The sequence below is a fragment of the Gorilla gorilla genome, chromosome 9, assembly GCF_029281585.2.
Source record: "Gorilla gorilla gorilla isolate KB3781 chromosome 9, NHGRI_mGorGor1-v2.1_pri, whole genome shotgun sequence".
Classification (NCBI taxonomy): domain Eukaryota; kingdom Metazoa; phylum Chordata; class Mammalia; order Primates; family Hominidae; genus Gorilla; species Gorilla gorilla.
This window is the reverse complement of record NC_073233.2, coordinates 54,871,630-54,895,855: the sequence shown is the minus strand read 5'-3', so window position 1 is coordinate 54,895,855 and position 24,226 is coordinate 54,871,630. Positions and strand designations below refer to the sequence as shown.

The 24,226-nt window shown below is 38.6% G+C and overlaps 1 protein-coding gene and 1 pseudogene across 1 annotated transcript; one reads left to right on the top strand and one right to left on the bottom strand.

Moving 5' to 3' along the window:
• Positions 1-1,212: 1,212 nt before the first annotated feature.
• Positions 1,213-5,050, top strand: LOC115936242 (cell adhesion molecule-related/down-regulated by oncogenes-like; annotated as a pseudogene).
• Positions 5,051-19,969: 14,919 nt separating this feature from the next.
• On the bottom strand, positions 19,970-21,141 carry LOC115936243 (upstream-binding factor 1-like protein 1). Its single transcript, XM_031016105.3, is given in 2 exon segments — positions 19,970-20,484; positions 20,487-21,141. Coding segments are annotated over 2 exon segments (1,170 nt in total).
• Between the last annotated feature and the right edge of the window lie 3,085 nt (positions 21,142-24,226).

Here is a 24,226-nt window from a genome sequence, read left to right as displayed (position 1 = left end):
TCAAAAGAAAACAAATTATTCTACCAAAACGACACATGCATTCCTATGTTCATGGCTGCACTATTCACAATAACAAAGACATAATCAACCTAGGTGCCCATCAGTTACACACTGCATAAGTAAAATGTGGTACTTACACACCATGGAATACTACACAGCCATAAAAAAGAATGAAATCATGTCCTTTACAGAAATGTGGATGGAGCCGGAGGCTGTAATCCTAAGCCAATTAATGCAGCATCAGAAAACCAAATGCTGTATATTCTTACTTATATGCGGGAGCTAAGCACTGAACACATATAGGCATCAATATGGGAAAAATAGACTCTGGACTACTTGAGGGTGGAGGGAGAGGGATGGGTTAAAAAACTACCTATTGAGGGCCATCTCTACAGCCTACCCCGTCTGTCTCTCTCCGAGTCGCTCCTCCTGCTGCTCTCCTGCTCCTGGCAGGCCTTGTGCCCACCGGGTTACCTGCCCTCAAGCCTCCGCCCAGAGAAGCACAGCTGCAGGGGCGCGTCCTGTCACTCCGCCCCGCCAGCTACCCTCCCCTGAGCCCGGGTGCCCGGCTTAGGCCGCTCCGTGCGAGGAGACCTGGGACCCTGCACCCTCCGGTCCTACCCAGTGCTTCTGCCCTGGCGTGCGAGGCACCACACCCTCCTCTGCCCTGTGCTGGGCGTGGAGGGGCCCCTTCAGATCGCAGCCGTCACCACAGCTGCTGCCGTCCGCGGAAGAGCATAACATAGGGGTGGCTTTCCCAGCTGGCTGCCACGCAGGAGCTCTAGATGCTTAGCCCTCTCTGTGGAGAGATCTAAAATCAAGGCATGACTTAACAACTTACCTTGTAAGAGAAAAGCTCAACTCAAAGGCAGATTGCTAGTCTGGACTTTATTACAGGCAGGACTGCGATGATGTTTATAGCACTGAAGTGAGTTCCAGGCTAAGTACAGAAAGTGGCTTCTCTGCTTTTCCTCCCCAGCAGAAGTCTATACACCTTGCAGACTTGAATCACTGAAGATGTAAGCCAGCTGTTACTCTTAATATTGGGAGACCCCTGTGGACAGCATGAAGACTGTCCGTTATCAGAGTCTTTTGTGAGCACGAAGGAGTCAAGATTAAAGAATGTGTTTGATCACCCTGGACTGCATTACTATGGAAAATGAACCAAGGCCAGGGTTTGGGTATGGAAGTCTGTCCTGCCTGCTTCTGTAATCTGGTGCTCTGCATCCAGGTCTTGGCCCTTTATGGACACTACTGTATGTTACTCTGATGATTCTCTGCTTTTCTGTGAGTTCAGACGTGGCACCTTATTTCATTTTTGAGTAACTATCTGCCGTCCAGAAACTTAGTGGACCTGTAGAACTATATTGTTCCGCTAAACCTGTGACCACTCATATCTCATTGTTACATAATGGAAAAAAAATAGGATAGAAACATGGAATACATTAAGAATCATCAGGGGACTTTGACAATTTTTTTCTCTTAAAGCCTCCCTTTTGGGTTACTACCAATGCATTTCCAACAATAGGTTGATGTTGTTGTAAGTGGCCCTGTAACAGTATCCACAGCGTTCTTGGTGATTTTGGTTCATCCACAAAGCATGTTATTACAGCAGAAGAAAAAAGTGCTGGTTTCATTGGCTGCAGGGTACCAGAGAGTAACCCCAAAGCTGAGGTGTGTGCTAAAATCCAGGGGAAGTGGCTGAAACATTCCACAAAGAATTACTTAATCCTTCCATCAGGACATCTTTACATTTTGAATGTATCCTTACAGGACAAGGGATCATACAAATATGTGGCTTATAATCCTGTCATACATGAATTAAAAGTTGAACCCATTGGCCAAAAGCTCCTTACAAGTCACCTTTCTTCAGATGATTTTGACATTCTTCTTCCTGCTTGTTCACAGGTATTAGTTGTTTTTTCACGTATTCCTCTAACCTTGGAGTGTGTGGTTAGTGGGGTCCTGGATCCTCAAGTGTATTGGCTAACGGACAGGGAATATTGCTCCAGGAAGCAACTGGAGAAGGTTATATTCTCATGTTGCAACAGATAGCATTGACCCAGTAGACTCTGGAAACTATTCCCGCATGGTGGGAAACAAGACTGGAGATGTAAAATATGTGACATACATGGTTAATGTGCTTGAATATGCTTCCATTTATAAAGGGCTACAGGATCAGTCTCTGGGTGCCACAGCACATTTTACCTGTCATATTCATGGAAACCCAGCTGCCAACCATACTTAATTTTATATTGCACAGCCTATTCATCCTTCCCCATGACATCTAACTGCAGGAAATTGACTGAAAGTCAGTGGGGTTATCATGGAAGATACTGGGCTGTATCAGTGTTTAACAGATAATGCGACTGGATTTATGCAGTCTACTGGAAGACTTGAAATTGGAAAAAGACAATGGATTCAAGCCAGTTATAATCATGGCACCAATAAGCACAAAGGTGGTATGTGGAGTCTTTGTCACTGTGTCCTGCAATGCCACTGGGCTGCCAGTTCCAGTCATTCCTTGGTTATGACAGCTATGGATTAATAGCCAGCCATCTGTCTTAAGTCCTTAGATCTAAGTCCCCAAAGTCACACTTATCAAGACCTGGAATCTTGGACCTGAAGCCTGTCTACTTCATCATGTCCCAAGTTGGCTCTAGCTGTCTCCATATTCAGGATGTGACTCAGAAACATGTGGGGAAACATGTGCAGATGGACACAGTACCATGCAGGGAGAAGCATCTCTCATGGTTGTTCCTTTTGAAACAAATACAGAAGTGGAAACAGTCACACTTTCTTCTGCTACTCAGAATGATGAAAGAAATAAAAGAGATGGTTCAGAAACTGGATTGAGCTCATGTCCAGTTAAGGTACATCCCAGTGCAGTGGAATCAGCATCAGAGAAAAATGTTAAAGGCGTCACTGTTCCTGACGCCCCCATTATACTGATCTCTTGACAGACCCACACACCAGATACGAACAACCTGGTGTGGAGGGCAGGCAGGAATGGTGAGCTATCCATTAATGTGTATTTTATGAAATATCAAAAGATGAACAATGGGATTTGTTTGGTAGGAACTGGGCATACGGTTCGAGTCCCAGGTAGTGAAAATGAGCTCCCTTTAGCTGAACTAGGGCCGTCTAGTCTTTACAAAGTCTTGATAGTAGCAAGAAGTGGAGCAGGTGAAGGAAAAACTGCCATGCTTACCTTCTGAAACAGCAAAGAAAAAAGAGCATTGACAAAAAACACCCAGGCATCCTGTCCACCCATGGGCATCCATAAGTATCCTGTTGTTTCAGAAGCTGCAAATAATTTTGGAGTGGTACTTACAGATTCTTGAAGGCACAGCGAAGTTCCAGAGGCACCAAATGGCCCTACCATCTCCAATGCATCAGCGACATTGGTCTGTCACTCAGATTCTTCTGGAAAATTGGGTTTCTCCAATCGCTGCTTTCAAAGTTGAATATGAAAGGATGAGGACCAGTGATTGGCTGGTGGCAGCTGAAGATATCCTTGCTTCCAAAATTTCCATGGAAGTTCATAGCTTAGAACTGGGTTCAACATACAAATTGAAAGTCATTGCTATCAATCATTAGGAAGGGAGTTTTAAGAGTCCAGAATCTTGTCCTTATCAGGTGGCTGGGTTCCCCAGTCATTTTTTCAGCCATCCAATAGTGGAACTCACATTGCCTACACAGAGGCTGTCAGTGTTGCCCAGATAGTGCTAAAGTGGACATACATTCCATGAAGTAACAGTAACACTTCCATTCTTTTATATCTATTACTGACCATCAGATAGTGACAATGACAGTGATTACAAGAGGGATGTAGTAGAAGGTTCAAAGGAGTGGCACATGATTGGCCATCTGCTGTCAGAAACTTCCTATGGCATTAAAATGCAGTGCTTCAGTGAAGGAGAAGAAAGTGAGTTTATCAATGTGGTGATCTGCGAGAGTAGAGTAAAACGTGTTCCTGGAGCTTCTGAGTATCCTAAAGGCTTGAGTATCCCTCTGAATTCTTCAGGAAGTGAAGGAAATGTGAGGCCAGCAACCAGCCCTGCCAGAAGCAGTGACATGTTATATCTGATCCTTGGCTGTATGCTGGGTGTCATGGTCCTTATTTTTGTGGCTTTTTATTGCAATGTGCCTGTGGAAGAATCACCCGCAGAATATCATAGAGAAATATGACCCACTGGGTTATCTCTACCAGGGATCAGATATTAATGGGCAGATGGTGGAATACACCACTCTCTCAGGAGCAAATGAGATGAATGGAAATGTTCATGGAGGCTTCCTGAGCCATGGCATTCTCAGCAGTGGCTCTTCCCACCTTCACCATAAGGTCTCCAATGGAGTCAATGCAACTGTGAATGGGAGCTTAAATGGAGGACTTTACTCTGGGCACACTAACTCTCTAACCAGGACATGTGAATTTTGAACAGCCTCATCATCTAGTGAACGGAGGTGGAATGTACATAGCGGTGCCTCAGATTGACCCTCTGGAATGTGTTAACTGTCAAAATTGTTGAAACAATAGCTGTTTCACCAAAACCAACAGCACTTTCAGCAGTAGCCCTTTTCCTGTGGTCTCTAGGGTGGCACTTTGTCCTCAGTATGGTGTGGGAATCAGGCCCTCGGTCAAATGAAGATGCCCATATGCCTGGCTTCTGCATCCCTGATTGTGGCCAGTTGCCTCACGAGAGCATCAAGAACAATGTGGAACCAATCTCTACTCAGCATACTTGCTGTCAGGATAATAGAAACAATGTCAGCTCTAATCACACAGAAGATCCAGAAGAGTTCAGCAGAGGAGACAGCTGTGTCTCTTCAGAAATGGACAGCAACATTTTACATTGGAATCCTCTTATTTTTGCCACCTATCTCAGAGGACTGTGCTGAAAAGACAACATGGCCTCCGCCTGGTGTTCCTTTAGACAGCCCCTCAGAGGTCCTCCAGCAGCCCCAGGAAACTGGAGGATGTGCAAAAAACCAGTCATGTTCTGACTTCAAGTCTGTAACCAACTGCACAAAACAGGCCTGTGAATGAACTGTGTGAAGGACTTTAATTCCAATTAGAGAAAATCATTATTTATTTCTTTGTAGTATAATGTCATATGAATGCATCTTGAAATGTGTGCCCTTTTATATTATTTGTGCCTTAAAAGTTTTCTTACCCATTCCTTTCTTCCTCTCAGAAAGAAACAACCTTGTTTTGCATAGCTTTCAATCACCTGGAGGGCAGAGGGATCATTCCATGTTTTCTAACAACCTTAGTGGCAGTAAGAACTCCTCATGCAAACGATTCCATCTCTTGGCTGCTTCAGCTCAGAGGAAATGCAGAGGCCAACTGAAGGTTGCCACCAGTCAGGTTTTCAGATGGAAAATTGTCTTTTAATAGCGTATTATCAGACTTTCTGAGAACACTTTGAAGTCAACCACGGTTTTGACCCAGTGTTTATAATAGCAGACCTGGCTGATGAATTTTATAAGAGTGCCTTCCACCAAAGTGGTAATGTGACTGGATGACTTTCTCTCTATCTGCAGGTGGGCACAATTGATGTTCAGTCTTCTAGTCATTAGTCATAAGCAGTGTCGTGGACATGGACATGGTGGAGTGTAAGATGTAGTTGAATGATTGCAGTATGTGGAAAAGGAACCAAGGCCAGAGAGACAAATAATGCCTTAATGTCCCACTGCTTTAAAATTACATTAATTTATAAAATGGCCAGTATGGGGGCTCTTTTTTACTGTTTCTAAGAGTAGCAACAAAATAAGATTTTAAGTGGTGGCTTGAAAAGAAAGATACAGATTTTCAGAAGAAAGAAAGGGAAGGGCTGTGGGAAGCTTGTCTTGGAGGGAGCTCTTCGGTCTGTTCCATGAGCCTAGGAGCATGCTCCTGGTGTCACACTGCCAGAAACCAGTCATCCTTTCACTTCCCACAGGGGCAACAGCCTGAAGGTGTGAGTGTCAGAGTATACCTACTTTGGAAGAAAAGCGTTTTTTTTTTTCTTCTGAAGTTTCCTGCCACTTTTTTCAGAATGTCATCCTTGTAAATAGGCACCTAAAGCATTGGTCGGCAGAGCTCCTGACCACTGCTGCCTCTGCGTGACAAGGACATTTGCAGCTGCCTTTGGAAGGCTCTTCTCCACATTAATAAATAACAATAATATGTTTTTTAAAAACTACCTATTGGGTACTATGCTGACTACCAAGGTGACAGGATCTGTATTCAAACATCAGCATCATGCAATACTCCCATGTAACAAATATGCACATGTACCCCCTGCATCTAAAATAAAAGCTGAAATTAAAAAATATATATTGTATAAAATTATCTGCAAGTCACTCATGCAGAAAGCACCTTGGTTTATACTTCACTAGAATATATATGTATATATATATATATATATATATATATATATACACACACACACATATATATATTTACTTCATGGATAAAATAATAGTGCTTGGAAAATTAGCTTACTAATTAAAAAATATACACAAATGACTACTTTGAAATATATATATACACACACATATATATATACACATATATACACACACATATATATACATATATACACACACACATATATACGTGTGTGTGTGTGTGTGTGTATATATATATATATATATAACCTTCATGTGAGAGTAGCTATGCTTTTGGCTTCTGAGGTGAACATATTCATGATGATAAATATTTACCATAAATTCAGTTAAACATTAAACTCAGCAATATCCATATCTATTTATCTCTATTTCTACCTAAATCTGTATTTCAAAAGTTGTGTCTAACCCTCCTAGTTAGATTTTTATCCTTTGTCATTCAATGTGTGTGGCTTGGAGACAGCTTTCACTGGTCAGGAAGTTTACAATTACATCCCGCATTCAGTGGACTAACAGCTCAGAGGTCCTCTCTCTGGTTACTGCTAAGACAGTACATTGTCAGGCTTCCAGATCACCGGAGATGAATGTGATTTTGTTTTTAAGTCTGGCTTCTAGGAGCCACTCCCTGGAATAGAATAATTTATTGTTCACCCAGTGTTCACTCAGAATTTGTGCTTTAGCTCTTTAGCCAGGAGGGCTAAAGGCTCTTTGCTGATGAATCAGTGGTTAGCTTGGGGAGTGCTTACAAATTTGTCCACATTCCACCTTGATTGCTCTTGAGCGGGTGCAGTCTAGCACAGATACACAGCCTTCCAGATCTCCAGAAATTAGTGATCCTAAAACACATTTTCTTGGCTTTCTCCTTGCCTGGTTTTCTTTGGTAAACTTCAGGCTGTCTGCCAGAAGTTTATTTGTTGCTACAAAGCATGCTAAAGATTCCAAGCTCCTCTTTAATGTTCCTAACCGAGATCTCCATTGTTTTTGACAATGCCCTTGGGAATGTACCTTTTCATGACTGATTCAAAATCAATCATTACTGTGAGGCATTGAGCAAAGCTCTCAGTTTTTCTGGCCTGTCAGTCCTCCTAGCTTAATCTCTACATCACTGCAAAGGAGTTGACAGTGGCTTCTCTAGCACTCACACATGCCCTACAAGTCTGCGCTGGGGTAGGTAGGGGGATGGTGTCCCCCAGTGTTTTGTCTTATCCCTTGAGGGACGGAAGATACAGCCAGCAGGAAACTTGGGCATAGCAACCCTAGACCTCCTGTTCCAGGGTGGAGATTCTACCCTATCAGTGGAGGTTGTATGTGCATTTTCTAATCCAGTCCTCACAATTATAAGAGAAACATATTTCTCTCATAAACTTATAAGAACTTCCAATTAAACTGAAGCTTAAATTATTGGCCATATTTAGGCCAAGCATGGTGGCTTATGCCTATAATTCCAGAACTTTGAGAGGCTGAGGTGGGAGGACCACTTTCTCTTATAATTGTGAGGACAGAATGAGATAATGAACTTAAAGTTTGATTATCCACTGCCTGTACCTAGTATTCCTTCTATTAATGCTAGTGATTTTTTATAAATGAATTTTTATATTTTCATGAATTATTCTTAAACTTTAAGAACTAGTCTTATGAAGGTGCAATCATAAAGTAATTCATATTCAAGAACACATTTTAAGACACAGATTATTTTTATAATGAAAGAGAGTGAAACACAAATAATTTAAACTTCAGTTTAATTGGCTGAATTTAGGCCTGGCATTGTGGCTTGTGCCTATAGTCCCAGCAATTTTAGAGGTTAAGGTAGGAGGATCTCTTGAGCCCAGGAGTTTGAGACAAGCCTGGGCAACAGAGTGAGACCCTGTTTCTCAAAAAAAAAAAAAAAAAAAAATTACTCAGGCATGATGGTGCAGCCTGTAGCCAGCTATATGGGAGACTGAGGTTGGAGGATTGCTTGATCTGGGTTGGTTGAGGCTGCAGTGAGCCATGATATCACCATTGCACTCCAACCTGGGAGACAGAGTGAGAGCCTATCTCAAAAAAACTAAACAAAACAATAACAAAAAACTGCCCGTATTCATCCACTCTTCCTTATTGCTCTAATAGTTGTATTCTAATACACAATGAGATAATATACAAGATGAGGATGGTTAAAAGAGTATAATACAATTAAAATATAAATGACTACAGAATTGTATGTTTGCATTACTCCTATCATTGAAATAACCCATTATGCAACCCATCTGTCATTAAACTTTTGAATTAGGCCTACTGCTTATAGATGGAGTCAGTCTTTTTTAGACTTTGCTGTCAGCAATCTTCATTAAAGGAGGCATTATTGGAATGCTTTAAATAAATTAAAAAACTACATATCAAAAACTTTGGATATGTTTGTTGTGTGCCATATTGTCAGTAATTAAATTAAATACCAGAAAATACACCATTATATATGATATTTGATATACAGTTGGACCTCCGTATGATAGGGTTCTGCATCCATGTATTCAACTCACCATGGATTAAAAATATTCAGGAAAAAAATATCGGATGGTTTCATTTGCACTCAACATGTGCAGATTTTTTTTGCTTGTCATTATTCCCTAAATAATTCAGTGTAACAACTACTTACATAGCATTTACATTGCATTAAGTATTTTAAGTAATCTAGAGATAATTAAAGTATACTGGAGGATGTGCTTAGGCTACATGCAAATACCTCATCATCTTATGTAAGGACATCTGAGGATTATTAGCATCCAAGGATTTTGATACCTGTGGGGAGTCCTGGAATCAATTCCCAGTCGATACTTAAGGAAAGGCTTCATACAAAATTAACATGATCAAAATATAGGTATTTCTGATAATAAGGATATTTTAATGCACATGTATTTTAAAACTTTCTAAGAACTAAATAAATTTGGAATTTTATTAAAATGCAATGAGGCTTCTGAGTATTCTGTATTTTCTGAAGCAAAAAGTGAGTTTTATTTTCTATTCTGATAATGACATGTTCCCAGGTAACTGTGTCTGTAGAATGCCATTGGTGAAATTACTAAAATCTTATAGATTTTGAGTCTTTTTATTTGCATCATTGTCATTCTGTTAAGATCTGTGTTCATCAATAGTTTGTGACTGAGCTAAAGAAAATTCGCTGAGCCTATCAATTTGATAAGCAGTCCAATTTACAACTTTATTAAATAATATTTCTCAGTATACCTATTGATTTTGGTTACATTCAGTAGCCAAAATCAACAGAAATAGAGGGGTAAGTTTGGTAGCCTTTTAAACAGTTGTATCACATGTTTTTATCAATTATTTTGTGCATTTATTCTTTTATTCAAACAATTATTGAATGTTATATATTAAGCATTGTGTAATTTCTTGGAATATACCTGTGTGTAGTACAAACACCATCCTTCTCTTGTAATTTGAAAACCAGAAAAGAAGCCCAATATTACATTGTGAGTTTTACAAGGAAAGGTATAAGATTTTCTGAGTCTATACAACAAATAACCTAATCTAGTCTAGGAGCTAAAGAAATAATTCCCTGAAGAAATGTTGAAACTTACACTTGATGAATTGGGACTTAGCAGGTGTCTAGCAGAGAAAGGAAAATTCCAGGCCAGGGGGAAGAAACCTGTGCTCTTGCATTAGCCCATCAGTTTGGATAAACATGCTCAGGTATTTATTTACCTGGACTGGCTTAGAGATCAAGGGAAAAGAAAAGATATAGCATAAAAGGAAAGACATGCACAGTATTCTAAGAGTATTTTTATTTAAAGACAATCAAAACAAATGTTACCTCTATACTTTTAAAAATGGTACAGATAATGTTTCATAGAAATAGATAAAGAAAATCAAGTAGTCAGTATGTTAGCATTCTCAGAAGCTGGTGTTTCTGATAACTTTAGTCAGGTTACTGACCTATTGCTGATTCCGTGAGTCCAAAGCAAAGGAAAGGTGTAAAAGTGTAAGGGAAAGAACAGGCTACAAATGAGAAAATTGTTGGCCATATAAACAAAGCTTATCATGCCACATTCATAATGTAGAAACACTGCCATCTGGCCTAGAGGCCTTTCTGTATACTGAGGTAATAGTGGGGAAGAGGTCTTGAGATGACACCAGTAGCACTCTTTGACACAAAAAAGTAGAAAAATTTTCTTGGTGCTAACCAGTATGTCATTTCTCATGTCCAAGAAACCTTGCAAAATCCAGCAGCCCAGTTCCAACACTCTCCAACATCCTCCTCCCAGTAATATCTTCCAAAAGTGAATGGTAGGGCTCGCCATCAAGAAAACACTTAGATTTTCTTGAACTCGGGGCAGTGTTGAGATCATCAGAATCAAAGAGCAGCTGTCTCAGATCTTCAAACAAGGGGAATGTACCAAGTGGTTATTTTATTATCCCAGGAAATTTGCACTGCAGGAATAAGAAAACAGTCACATGAAAATATAGTGTTATAAACTTCTAATGGATGTGGGCTTTGCATAGTGTCTATGTATGCCAGGTTATCACTGGAAATATGGGTCAGGACAGCGGGCACACTAGAGAAGTTTACTGATGTTCAAGGGTTACTCCATATTCATAACAAGCAAATCCTGAACCAGAAAAATGGGGAAAAATTACAAATTTTCTTGGAATATATAGAGAACAGAAATTATTGCTAAGCTCAGCTACGTTCCCTAGAACATTTAAATTTGTGGAGTTACTAATAATTCAAAGTCAGTAACAAAAGTAGCTTCCCCTTATTCTCAGAAAATTAGTAACAATAATTAATAATAGTAATAATTCTTATTTTAAATAACCACTTTGTCTCAGATTTATGTAATTTTCACTAAAGCATGTATAGGTGTAATAAAGTAAAAGAAAATACACATATGCTTTTTAAAGTTTTCTTTGTGAGAATTCTCTGCCAGATTATCTCTTGAGAAAGGGATAAATCCAGTAAAATAAGTTGCCAGCTTACTTTGTGGCTGTTGTTCATAAGTATTCCTCTAATATTCTTAATATAATTAATGATTATACAAAGTATTTTTGTGTAATCTCATACACCACTGTAATGCTCAGTGTCAATAACCACAAGCTAGGGCTTGACAAGCTTAGCTGAGGCAGGCATCCTGCTTCCTAAGACCCAGCTTCCCTAAGTACACCCCATAGCCTTTACATTTGAAGTTGGAATCCACCATCTACTATATACAAAAGCCACAAATCCTTGAGGATCCGCTCTTTTGCTTATTTACAGCCTGCTTCCAGCTTACACTGTCAGAAACACTTACATTTCCCCCATAAGTCCTGGCATAATTTGCAGCCATTATGCCAATTTGTTTATACACTTTGAAAATTAAAACTGATAATGGTAATTTTCTCTATGTGATTTCTCTATAGTTCCTTGAAAATAATAGCCCTGCCTAACAAACAAAACCTTTCTACTGTTTAAGAAGGGGAAGATTAAATATACTATGAAGGAGGGTACATTATCATAATAAATTATGTTCCCACTTGAGTATTAGACTGATTACTGTCACAGTTATCAAACCTTGAATATAGGGACAAACTTACCTTTTAACACATTTCCAAAATTATGTAAAGAAGAAGAGAGAAAGTCTTAACATTCATCACAAAATTCATAGTGAAGGCTTAATTTATTAGATTCCTAAGGACGGGTGAGCCCAAAGTTTATAGCAATTGGTATCCAGGAAATGGCCATTGAGGAAATATATTGCATGAGTTCCCAAATTTCTAAATATCTAAACATATTTAAATACAAATTCAGAAAGCTTCAAACAAACTTCTTTACTGCAGTTTTTCAGCAATTGAATGAATTTTAGAAGGATTTTTTTTTTTCTTGAGTGGTTTCTACTGTTTTTGTTTGTTTTTTGCTCCTGGATCAAGAAAAACTGACTTTGTCTCTTTTATTACTAGACAAGCAACTCACTTTTACAGCTTTATGAAAGCATCATTCCAAACACAACACAGAAGGCAAAGAGAATGAGATCATTTTTTCCCAGTGGACTCTCTTTTTCTCAGTCCTGATCTGGAGCAGCTCCAGGTCTGGTTTATGGTACATTTCCTTCAGTTTTTTATACATTCCTCCTACGCCTTTCCCCCTTCATTTCATTCTGTCTTTACTGTCTTTACTTCTCTTTGCTTTCCTATTCCAGTCTCTCCAAGTGACATTCCTCTTCCTCATAAAGCAAATGATAAACTCTCCAATACTCAGCGTGGATCATCTTCCTCCATAGATTCGAATAACCCTGAAGTAATAATGAAATCGTTGGAACACATAGTCTACTTTTATTCTTATGTTTTATCTATTGTTTTATCTTAAGATATTTAGCAATTTGTTGCAACGAATGAACCAAAAATTACGGACTGGTTTCTCTTTTCTTTCTTCTTTCTCTTCCCTTCTTTTCTATGTGTGTATGTATATATGTATTTGCACCAGAAGTCAAAACCTGTCCTCTAATTATTTTCCCTCAAATATCTACATTTTGTTTAAAACTAGTAATTTATGATTTGATAATTATCTTATAATGCACACAAGCCTCATTATTAAATCTGTTTAGTTTATTTATTCTTAAATATTTTACCTGTATGCTGATTCTTTATTCTCACAAACAATAGCAAATATTACTTCATAAAATGAGATAAGACATTTCTAAAATTTTTACTGTTACCAGTTCAAAAACTACATGCTAACAAGAGCCTGACCCCATTAGTGCAACTTCCTTCTTCTTTTCCAAGGCTTTGCACTACACGTATAAGCCGACATCCATGCTGTCCTCAGAGACATTATTCAACAGACAATCACCTTCCAATATTAATTTACTCTCTCTCATTTTCTTTTTCTTGCTTTATCTTTGTTATTTTCTCTCAGTTTTAAAACCTACCTTATTTAATCCCATTGTTTTGAAATAAAACTAAGTAGCTACATTGACCCAATATCTTCGCTTGATTTTCCTGCTATCTCTTTTGTCCATAACAAAGCATATTTATTCACCACATGAGTATGTTCTCTATACTCATTTGTGAAACTTTCCATCTCTTTTCAAGTCAATGAAATCTTTCATTCCCAACAGTTTACAGAAACCACGTTCTTCATCTCACCACCAACATCCTTTCAACTACATTCTTTATCTGACCACGAACTTCCTTTGCTAAACACACATATTTTTATTCCTATTATTTCTAGTCCTTTCTTCCATAAAACTCATATAAATAAAGTTGGTTTCAGAAAATTATTTTAAAAAATAAAATAAGACTTCCTCTCCTATTTTTCTTCTATCGACTCATATTTAACAGTTTTTCTTTCCTAGCCTGGCCCATTAATGCAGATATTACACAAGGTGTTTTATTTTAACCCGACCCCTCCACTGCCTCCTTGGCACTTTCCTAATTACCCGAAATCTCCAGCTTTGGGGACAACTGGATCCCCTTTCATTACCCTGGATGGAGGCTGGTTTGGGTGGCCTCACAAAGCCCCAGCTGCCTTTACATATCTTGGTAGTGATTCAATTGTCTTTCTGGAAAATACTAATTTCAGTTCACTAATTTTAACCCATCCACTTTCTCTTGCAGATACAAAGAGAATGTGCAGGGAGAAAGCAGGGTTTTCTTTAATCCTGGAGCTGTGGATGATGGACAGAGAAGCTGACTGCTTTCTCTCTGCAAACTCTCTGAAAAAGCCCCAGTCCCTCCTCCCTGCAGTCCCTGCAGCCCCTCTCTTTACCCTCCCAAAACCTTTAGTGTTTGTGATTTATCCAGCTCATGTAGGTACTATTCACAGTAACCAAAATCTCCCACCATTATTAACACAAAAGGAAAAGAGAATAAATCCATTCCCCATCCCTACCCCTCTCAGAGCAAGACAGCCACCCCAAACATTCCTTAATCTCCAGAATTTTCCCGCTAGTGATAAGGAATAGTTAAGATCAACCTTTTGGGTGCATATTCCTAACCTCATTTCCCAAGTGTAGCTGACTGATTTGAAACATTTTCTAAAGTCAAAAACTTGCACTTGAATTTGCAGATAATTTGCTGGAGATACCTCGTGGTCCCCAGTACCATATCTGAGAGTAAATCACGCAGTAAAGTAATTAGCCATTGTGAAAGATGGGGGTGGTAGCTGCTTGTTATTATGGATTCTATAAATTTGAGATCTCTCTCTCTCATATATGCATGTATAATGTACTATATATACATAATAATGGAAGTAAACTACATATTAAGCAACATATAATGCACATATTCATGTACATGTATAATATGCATATATATTATACGTAACTAAATACATAGATATATCGATATGTAGATAGATACCTACCTCTGCCTCTTCGTATTTCTCATTTTTTTTCTCACTGTGTCATCACTCTGTTGCTCAGGCTGAAGTTCAGTGCCGCTATCTCGATCACTGCAAATTCTGCCTCCCACGTTCAAGCTATTCTCATGCCTCCACCTCCTGACTAGCTGAGAGTACAAGCATGTGTCAACACACCCTGCTAATTTTTGTATTTTTAGTAGAGAGGGGGTTTCACCTTGTTGGCCAGGCTGGTCTCCAACTTCTTGCCTCAAGTGATCTGTCTGCCTAGGCCACCCAAAGTGCTGGGATTATAGGTGTGAGCCACCACGCTGGGCTTAGAATACATTCTTGGGCGAGGTATTATGGGACAAGGACAGGCAGAAAGGCTTTTAGGTGGGGGTTCGGGAGGGATATTGCAGGGACCAAGAGGCGTGCTTGGAGGAGGAGAGGATTAGGACATACTCCAGAAATTGACCTTCAGGAATAACTTGAGCTGGCCAGGCACAGTGATGGAGCTGGATCCAGTGAGGTGGGGCTGAGGTTCTGCTGGGAAGGAAACAGAGAGGACTGCCCAGAAGCACTTCTCTCAAGGTTGCAGCTGCAGAATATAAGCTCACTGTAGCCCTGGCACTAAGGTTCTTTTAAAAACGCTAGACGTTACTTCATGAACAGTCATATCAAGGTATACTATTTTGGGAAAGGCACTTTCTTCCCTCTGCACTCTCCTTAAATAAGAAACAAACAACAACAAAAGCATGCCGTATTGATGCCATCTGTATGGAATTAAACTTGAACTTTTATAAGGTAAAGATCGGTCAAGATAGCCTTCCTAGCATCCTGAATCTAGAGCTCTCCTGTTGATTTCATAAGGTATTCAATAACAAGACCTTTCACTTTTTGCTCTGTCCTGGTTCTGCTTCTGTCCCCATTTACTTTTTAGAGGCCTTCTCTTTTTTTGGCCCTATTGTTTAATATGTAGCCTTGTTTAATATGTAGTTTACTTCCAGTAAATTCTTCTCAATACGGAACTTGATCCTGGAAGAGAATTTGGTCTGGTTATTTTAAGAGTTGTAGAAGCCATATGGTCCCAGCCTCTTTTTTATCTCTTCCTGGACTCTTGCTTATTGATGTGGGCAAACTCCCACCCTACTTAGTTTGTGTAGCTGTTTTTTAATTGCCTTGCACACTTTCTAATGAATCCTTGTTGCTGACTTGAGGGTTCTCAAATCCATAATATATTGTGTTCACCCTCTCTGCTTCATCTTGAAAGGATTCTGATTCCTCATGGATATTGCAGGTCTTCCTGATTTGTCTGTAACTATTTACATGGGGGATTTTTTGTAGGGCACATTGTTACCCAGTGTTGTTGCAAATATTGTTCATGAATTTTAATTTTGTTAACCTAGTTTTTCTCTGTTTTTCTTTAGAGGTTTGGAAACAGTCTGAAAGCACACTGTACCTCTCTATATTTTCAGAATTTTAAGGTGAAATTTTTAAAAATGTGTAAATAAGGAATGCCTCTAAAATGGATCTCAGTGTGTTTAGCAGTTTCCATGAGCTGTGTGTAACAGAAGACTGGAACAAAGAATTGTAGAAGTAGATTCTCCACAGGCATCATGGCCTTCTTCACTTTGAATGTTTGGGTATGTTGTTTCCTCTGTCTGGACATCACTTCCACTTCCAATACTTCCTTTTTGAATTAATACTTGTTTTATCAAGGACAAATTTTGATTTAATTTCCTTTCAGAAACATTTTTACATTTTAAAAATTGTACTGCACTTTCTATCAATTGCAATTGCATTCAACGCTCTCTCATTATGTACAAATATATACTGTGTATATATATATATATATGTATACACACAAATACACACACACATACATACACACATATACAGACACAGTCCACAACACTATTTTAAAACATTTCTGGTATACTTGGGTCAAATTTGGGACCAAATTCTAGCAAGGTAGTAGGTCTTTATGTGCATTGCAAATAAATATCATTAATTGCATTTTAATTTATTTAATGTAATATATATTGTTACATAATATGCGTTACTTAAAGGTTTTCATTGTAATTAAGTAAAGGAGAACTATGGATGATGAAAGAAATAAAGAAGAAAAAAAGGTGACAGCCTAACATTTTCTATAAATCTACTGTGAGTTAGGTACTTTATAAGCATTAAGTCTAACATTTACCTATATCTAATCTCATTGTAATTTTTTTGTTTTGTTTTATTTTGTGAGATGGAGTCTTGCTCTGTCACTTAGGCTGGAGTGCACTGGTGTACTCAGGGCTCACTGCAACCTCTGCCTCCCAGGTTCAAGCAATTACCCTGCCTCAGCCTCTTGAGTAGCTGGGATTACAGGCATGTGCCACTATATCTGGATAATTTTTGTATTTTTAGTAGAGATGGGGTTTCTCCATGTTGGCCAGGCTGGTCTTGAACTCCTGACCTCAAGTGATCTGGCGCACTCAGCCTCCCAAAATGCTGGGATTATAGGCATGAGGCACCACACCTGGCCTAATCTAACCATAATTTTATTTCCAGTTCATGAATGTATAGGTGAGGTAACAGAGAAGCAAAGAGATCAGTATTTTAACCAATGATATTTCACTAAAATAGCAAACTCATAAGTTTAGTTTATATTTGTCAGTATTTGTGGTTTTTAAGCCAAATAATACAATCTTTAACTCTGAATGTCATGAAGTCAAGAATTGTACCTTTAATCTCTGTATCCCACACAAGGAGGGCAAGTCTTAAAAAGAGTAGGTGCTGAATAAACTTAAAAACACTTCATTTAAAATCACTACAAAAGCCCCAGTTGAATTTGTACATCTCACCATCTAGCCTGGGCTATGGGCCTCACTACTAGTCAGTGGCAAATGTGACTTACAGTATCTTCTGAATTGGAAATAAAAAGAATCAGATCTTTAAAGTTAATTTTGCAAACTTGATGTTAAGAGAAACAGAGGACATAATATGCAAACACATTTTCTAAATAAATTCAACTCATTGGCTGGGCGCAGTGGCTCACGCCTGTAATCCCAGCACTTTGGGAGGCCGAGACGGGTGGATCACAAGGTCAGGAGATCGAGACTATCCTCGCTAACATGGTGAAACCCCGTCTCTACTAAAAATACAAAAAAAAATTAGCCGGGCGTGGTGGCGGGCGCCTGTAGTCCCAGCTACTCGGGAGGCTGAGGCAGGAGAATGGCGTGAACCCGGGAGGTGGAGCTTGCAGTGAGTGGAGATCTCTCCACTGCACTCTAGCCTGGGCAACAGAGCGAGACTCTGTCTCAAAAAAAAAAAAAAAAAATTCAACCCATCAGCCATCAAGAATTCATATAAAAATACCTAAATCTCCAGAATCTGTAAGAAAAGGAAAGTATGATGGTAAATTGTATGTGTCAGCTTGAACTGGTCTCTGTAAAGTAGGCTTCCCTCCCCAATATAGGACGTGCATTATCCAACCCATTTAAGGCCTGCATAGAACAAAGGGCAGATGATAGAGGAGTTTGACCCTTCTTTTCCTGTCTCACTGCTTAAGTAGTATATCTCATCTTATCTTCCCCTATGCTTGAATTAGGGTTTACACCACTGGCTGCCCTGCTTCCCAGGCCTTCAGACTCAGATTGAATTACACCTCTGGCTTTCTTAAGTGTCCAGCTTGCAGATTGCAGATCATGGTATTTTTTGCCTCCACAATTTTGTGAGCCAATTCTTCATAATAAAATTAGTCTCTTTGTCTCTCCCCTCTGTGTATTATTCTATCACTCTCTCTGTCACTTTGTTTCTCTATCTATGTTGGTGGTTCTGTTTCTCTGCAGGACGATGACTAATACAGTAAGAAAAAATTACATAAATATATGATAAAATAAATTTGTTAAAAATCGATATGCATGAAAAATTAAAAGCAAATAATAAATGTAAATAGCAATTTTCTTATTTTTAATAATTTATTTCAAATGTACACATCAGCATAATTTTCATGATTTTAAATTCTGTAAGCATTAGGTTAAAAGTCAGAAGCAAGCCAAGAACAGATTATTCTTATTATTTAACATTCTTCTGGATATTTTAATCCAACACATTTAGAAGTTAGAGGTATAAAAATGGTAAACATTGTCATTATTCTCTGAAACTTATTATTTATTTAGAAAAAACTTATAAGTAAAATTTTCCTAAGATATCTAGGGACAAAATAAACAATGTTCAATGGTTTTTATACAAAAAGAATACAACTAGTTCTGTGATGCTAATATTCATGAGAACAAAATATCAAAATAGCCAGAAATGTTTAATAGAATAAAGGTATACTGAGAAGGCACTAACTTTAGGTAGATTTTCAAACATATTAGTAAACCAAAAAATTAAAACAATGTGACACTGGTGCATGAATTCTTAGATAGAGCAGATAGTGAAACAGGATAGTGTACTCATCTATATCTGTCTTTCTCTACATCTTTGTATCAATCCTGAATGCTAAAGGTGAGATTCGCTTGCATCTGAAGCAGCAGGAAAAATTTGGAGCTTCAAGAATAAATGCAGATATAACTTAGAGAAGCTACACCCAATGTCACAAATGATTCTGTGGAGGAGCTCTTTCAGATTAAATCAGTAACTTTTTATTTTGTATTTTCATTTTTCTTTTGAAATAAGCAAGAAAAGTCTAATTGAGAACTAAGAGTCAGATATACATGTAGAAATACTACTCCCTACTCCCAGGCATGGGAATGGCCAACTCCTTACTTCAGGGAGGGAAGGAGAGAGATATCAAGAGTGGGACAATTCTCTTAAGACACCTACCCCACCTTTCATCAAATATCCCCGACCCTAGATTTAGTGCAGGAGTCCTGAAAAACATTTCCACAGGGAAGTTCGGGTCCCAGGCTTATGGGTATCCCCCTACCACCTTTGGCAGGACAAAAATGAGTAAAGCAAAGCTTCTTGCTTCAGAAATATTCAGTCTAATACAGTGTGTACCCCATAACGTAATCATCTCTTCATTTCAGAAGACTTAATTGCATAAAGTTCCTTGGGAAAGGGATGATATTTGTTTGTTTGTTTGTTTTAAGGATAAGGCCAGTATTGGCTCAAACTTATATTTATTCTTCCCAAAGAGTTCCTCCCAGGTTCGTAATCTTGATATAGGAGAGTTCTGCACCAAGTTGCTTCTTTCTTCCCAACCTGTCCTACTTTGCAGGGGGAAGGAAGAAAAGAAAAAAACAAAAAAACAAGGAAGCTGCACTAGAGCCACTGCCCTCAGACATCAACTTCCATTTCTTCTCCACTGCTGCAGTCTGAAGAGTTACTGCTTTCTTCCTCTTCTCCATCTTTCTTCCTGTTCTCTTCTGGTTCCATGGAGACATGACAGTTTACCCAAATAGTCTGTGATGAATCTGTTCCTGCAGCCTGGAGCCCTTGCCCCTCCCCAAACCCTTCTTGCAGACCCTTTGTTGATGAGGACTGCGGATCTGCTTGTTTCAACCTGGAGTCCGGGCCTCCTGTCATGGCCATATTCTTACTCTTAGCATAGGTCGATTCTTTGTATGCAGCATAATTTTCAGGTGACGAAGTCTTGAGCCAGAGATCCAATTTCACCTTGTATTGCTTCTGCAGCTCCTCAGCCTGGCTCTTAAAATGATCTTTCTGGCTCTGTGGGATGCGCTGCCAGCGTCTGCCAATCTCTACCATGCGCTCCCTCACTGACAAATGTTGCAGCTCTTTACTTGACCAGGAATCTTGGTGAAACTTGTGGTATCCATTCATGGGGGGTTTCCATGAAATTTTACCTTCTTGAAAAATCGATCCGTTTTTGGAAGAGACCTCACTTCTTCAATATTTTTCTGAACCTTCTTTTGCACTTTGTTTTGAGTCCTCTTGGAGACACCAGATTTCTTGGCCTTCTGGACTAAATCAGGGTGTTCTTCCCTGAATCGAGCAAGTTTTTCCTCAAATTCTTGCTTTTCCTTCTGGAAATCCTGAATATATTTCTGTTTCATCTGCTCTGGGAGTTCCTTGTATTTCTTTGACAGGATTTTGGTCAGTTCCTGGCTTCTCATCCCAGGGTACATTTGGGAGTACTGGGGCCAACTCTCCATGAAGAAGCGATTACAAGCAGTAAGGGGCCTCTTTGGAAAGTCTGGACGGTTCCTGCATTTTTGGCTTTTGTTCATCTTTTTAACACATTTCTTAGCTTCCAGGACTAATTCTTTCAAAGTGCCGAATTTTCTCAAGTTGCAAGAAATCTCTAACCATTTGAGTCTGCACATTTCACCAGAAAAGTTTTTAAAAGCTACTTTTCCCCAGTCCATGTGTGACTGAGTTGAGTTAAACGTGCTGTTGTCATCAGATGGGAGATTATTCTCCATGCATTCCAGTAACCTCTAGATGTCTGTGTTGGACCAATGGCCTTGGCTTCTAGGCAAAGCCATTTTGATGTCTTTGGCTTACTTATAAGATCCAGGTTATGTAGACAGCAGAGCAAGAACACAGAGTTCTTTACTTTTAAGACTCAGTGGATGATTTATTTCTGGAAGTATTGCAATATGTGTGATTCTGTATTTCTGAGGAGAAAGAAAGTTACTCTCCTTCATTTGGATTAATGAAGCAAATTACATCCTATTTGCCATATGTCCCTTGTATAATTCATTTGACCCTTAACCATAAATAAACATTGTCTGTTTCTGAATTAAATTTATGTTTGCCTTTCATATGCTACATGCGCAATATTCAGTATCTCCACACCCCACCCCAGCCTGCTTTCTGCCAGATCTCACATGAACCTATCTTAAATTGAGTTGCATAACACAAACACCAGACCACTCATCACTTAAGAAGCTTAATATAACAGAAATGCCCTGAAGACAGAGTCAGAAGTTAAAGTGGAAGGAGAAATGCCTAAACAGGAAAGACTGTTCATTCTACAGTGCCCTGAGTATGGCCGTTTTCTAAGCACAGCCCAAATAGCCATAGTTAAAGGTGCAGATGAGAAGTTAAAGACACAATACGACAAGCCCAAGAGCTCCTCCAGACATGCATCCAACTGTTACCTTTTTATAAGGGAATGTGAACCTGTGATAAAAGACTGAATTATAGATTCTCCGGGACCCGTGCATGGGAATTAATGCTTTCTTTCTTTCTTTCTTTTTTTTTAATTGAGATGGAGTTTCACTCTTGTCGCCCAGATTAGAGTGCAGTGGGGCAATCTCGGCTCACTGCAACCTCTGCTTTTCGGCTTCAAGTGATTCTCCTGCCTCAGCCTCCCAAGCAGCTGAGATTACAGGCATGTGCCACCACGACTGGCTAATTTTTTTGTATTTTTTAGTAGAGATGGGGCTTCACCATGTTGGCCAGCCTGGTCTCGAATTCCCAACCTCAGGTGATCCACCTGCCTCGGCTTCCCAGAGCGCTAGGATTACAGGTGTGAGCCACCACTCCTGGGCCGGGAATGAATGCTTTCTAAGAACCATACTGCTTCTCCTTTTAAATATCAAGGATTTAATGACAATTATAAAACACTTCAGTTTTATTTGGTTAATTGTTCATCATATTTAAGCCTCAGTAAAAGTTTGGCTTCCTCCAGAAACTCCCTCCAGAATACCTGCCATTTTTCATTACAGAACTTGAAAACATGGCAGATCTGATGACTATTCTTTTTTTTTTTTTTTTTTTTAAGCAATTTTGTCTTGCCTGAAGTAATTCTTCTGGTACGTGATTTCTGGATTCACTCTCGAAATTCTCATAACTCTTTCACTAGTCTTTTTAGGATAATCTTCTATTCTAAGACTAAGCCTCACATAAGTAAAATTGTGTATAAATACATACAACATTAAATAAAACCGAATCTTAAATGGAGGGTGAATAAGGAGTGTAACAATGGGCCTTCAGGGGGAAAATATGCATCAGAAGGGAAAGAGAACAGAGCTAAGATATTGGTAGAAGTTGAAATTCTGAGAATGAGTTCTGAATATCTGAGAATAATATTTTTGAGAACTATTTTTAATTCTCAGTAGAGTATAGGAGGATGTAGCCTTTGAATGACATTAAAAATTCACTAGAAGTGTAAAGAATAATAGTCATAATATCACGTAAGTCACAAATGTCTCAAAACATAGATTAAAATGTTCCGAAATATTGGAATATAATTAAAGCCCATATTTGAGATAGAAGAGAAAATAAATAATAGCTTATATATCAAATTTATAATGTGAAAAAGACTTTTGGGAAGTTGTTCCATAATAAATGAAGATATAAATAACAATAATTAAAATTTACCAAAAAAAGCATTAAAATAACTGTGACAAACTTAAAAGAATGTAAAATTAAAAGTTATTAAATTTTTAATCTCAAAAATCATAAAAAAGTCATTTCATCAATGTCCTATGAAAATTAAAATAAAATAAACTTAGTAATGTAACAAATAAAAAGAGTAATTAAGAAAAAAGTAACTTTCACAAATGAAAGTTAAAAAAAAGAAAAAAGAATGGATTCCATACTTTGTGTTTAAGATCAGAACATCGTCTCAAATGGTTCAGAAATAAAAAATGTCAAACTTCCAAATATATTGTGGTGATTATAAATAACAAAAATAAATAAATATAAGATGTATTCTAACTCAGAAAAAAGGGAAATCACATAGAATTGACATTAGAAAAGAGGTGTGAAATATTCAGAATCTGAATTTAGGAAAAAAGAAGTACCATCTTCCCAATTGTAAAAGTTAGGGTGATGCGTGTAAAGCAGTGGAAATAAAAATACAGTTGTGTTTTTGTTGTTATGTGGCTGTTTTGTGAGCCAGGCAGGCATTTTTTTCAAATTGCCAGTTAAAGAGTGGCCCCCCGAAATACATGTCTAAGTCCTAACCCCTGAAACCTGTGAATATGGGCTTTCGAAAATAGGATCTTTGCAGATGTAGCTACCTTGGTAATCTCCCAACGAGATTAGTCTGGGTTTAGGGTGGGACCTAAGTCCAATGACTGGTATCCTTATAGAAGAAATAAAAGGAAGATCTGAGACACAGAGACAGCCATGTGGAGACAGAGGCAGAGACAGAGCTCACTAGAGCTATGCTGCCACAAGCCAATGAAAGCCAAGGATTCCCATCACCCACCAGAAGCTAGCAGAGAGGCAGGAGGTGGATTTCCCCTCAGAATTTCCAAAGGGAACCACTCTATCAACATGTTGATTTTAAATGTTAGGCATTCAGAAATGTGAGAGAGCAAATTATTGTTTTATCTGTGATAGTTTATTACAGCAGCCCCAGGAACCTAATATGCAAATGTTTTACATTTATTATTAATATCTTATTTTTCTCCTTAAAACTCTGTGAGCTCATTTTATGCTTGCTGTTCCATTACATATATGATGAAACTGTGACCAGGCATGGTGACTCATGCCTGTAATCCCAGCACTTTTGGAGCCTAAGATGGGAGGGTCGTTTGAACTCAGGAGTTTGAAACAAGCCTGGGCAACAAAGTGAGAGACCCCAGTCAAAAAAAACAAAAAACAAAAACAAAA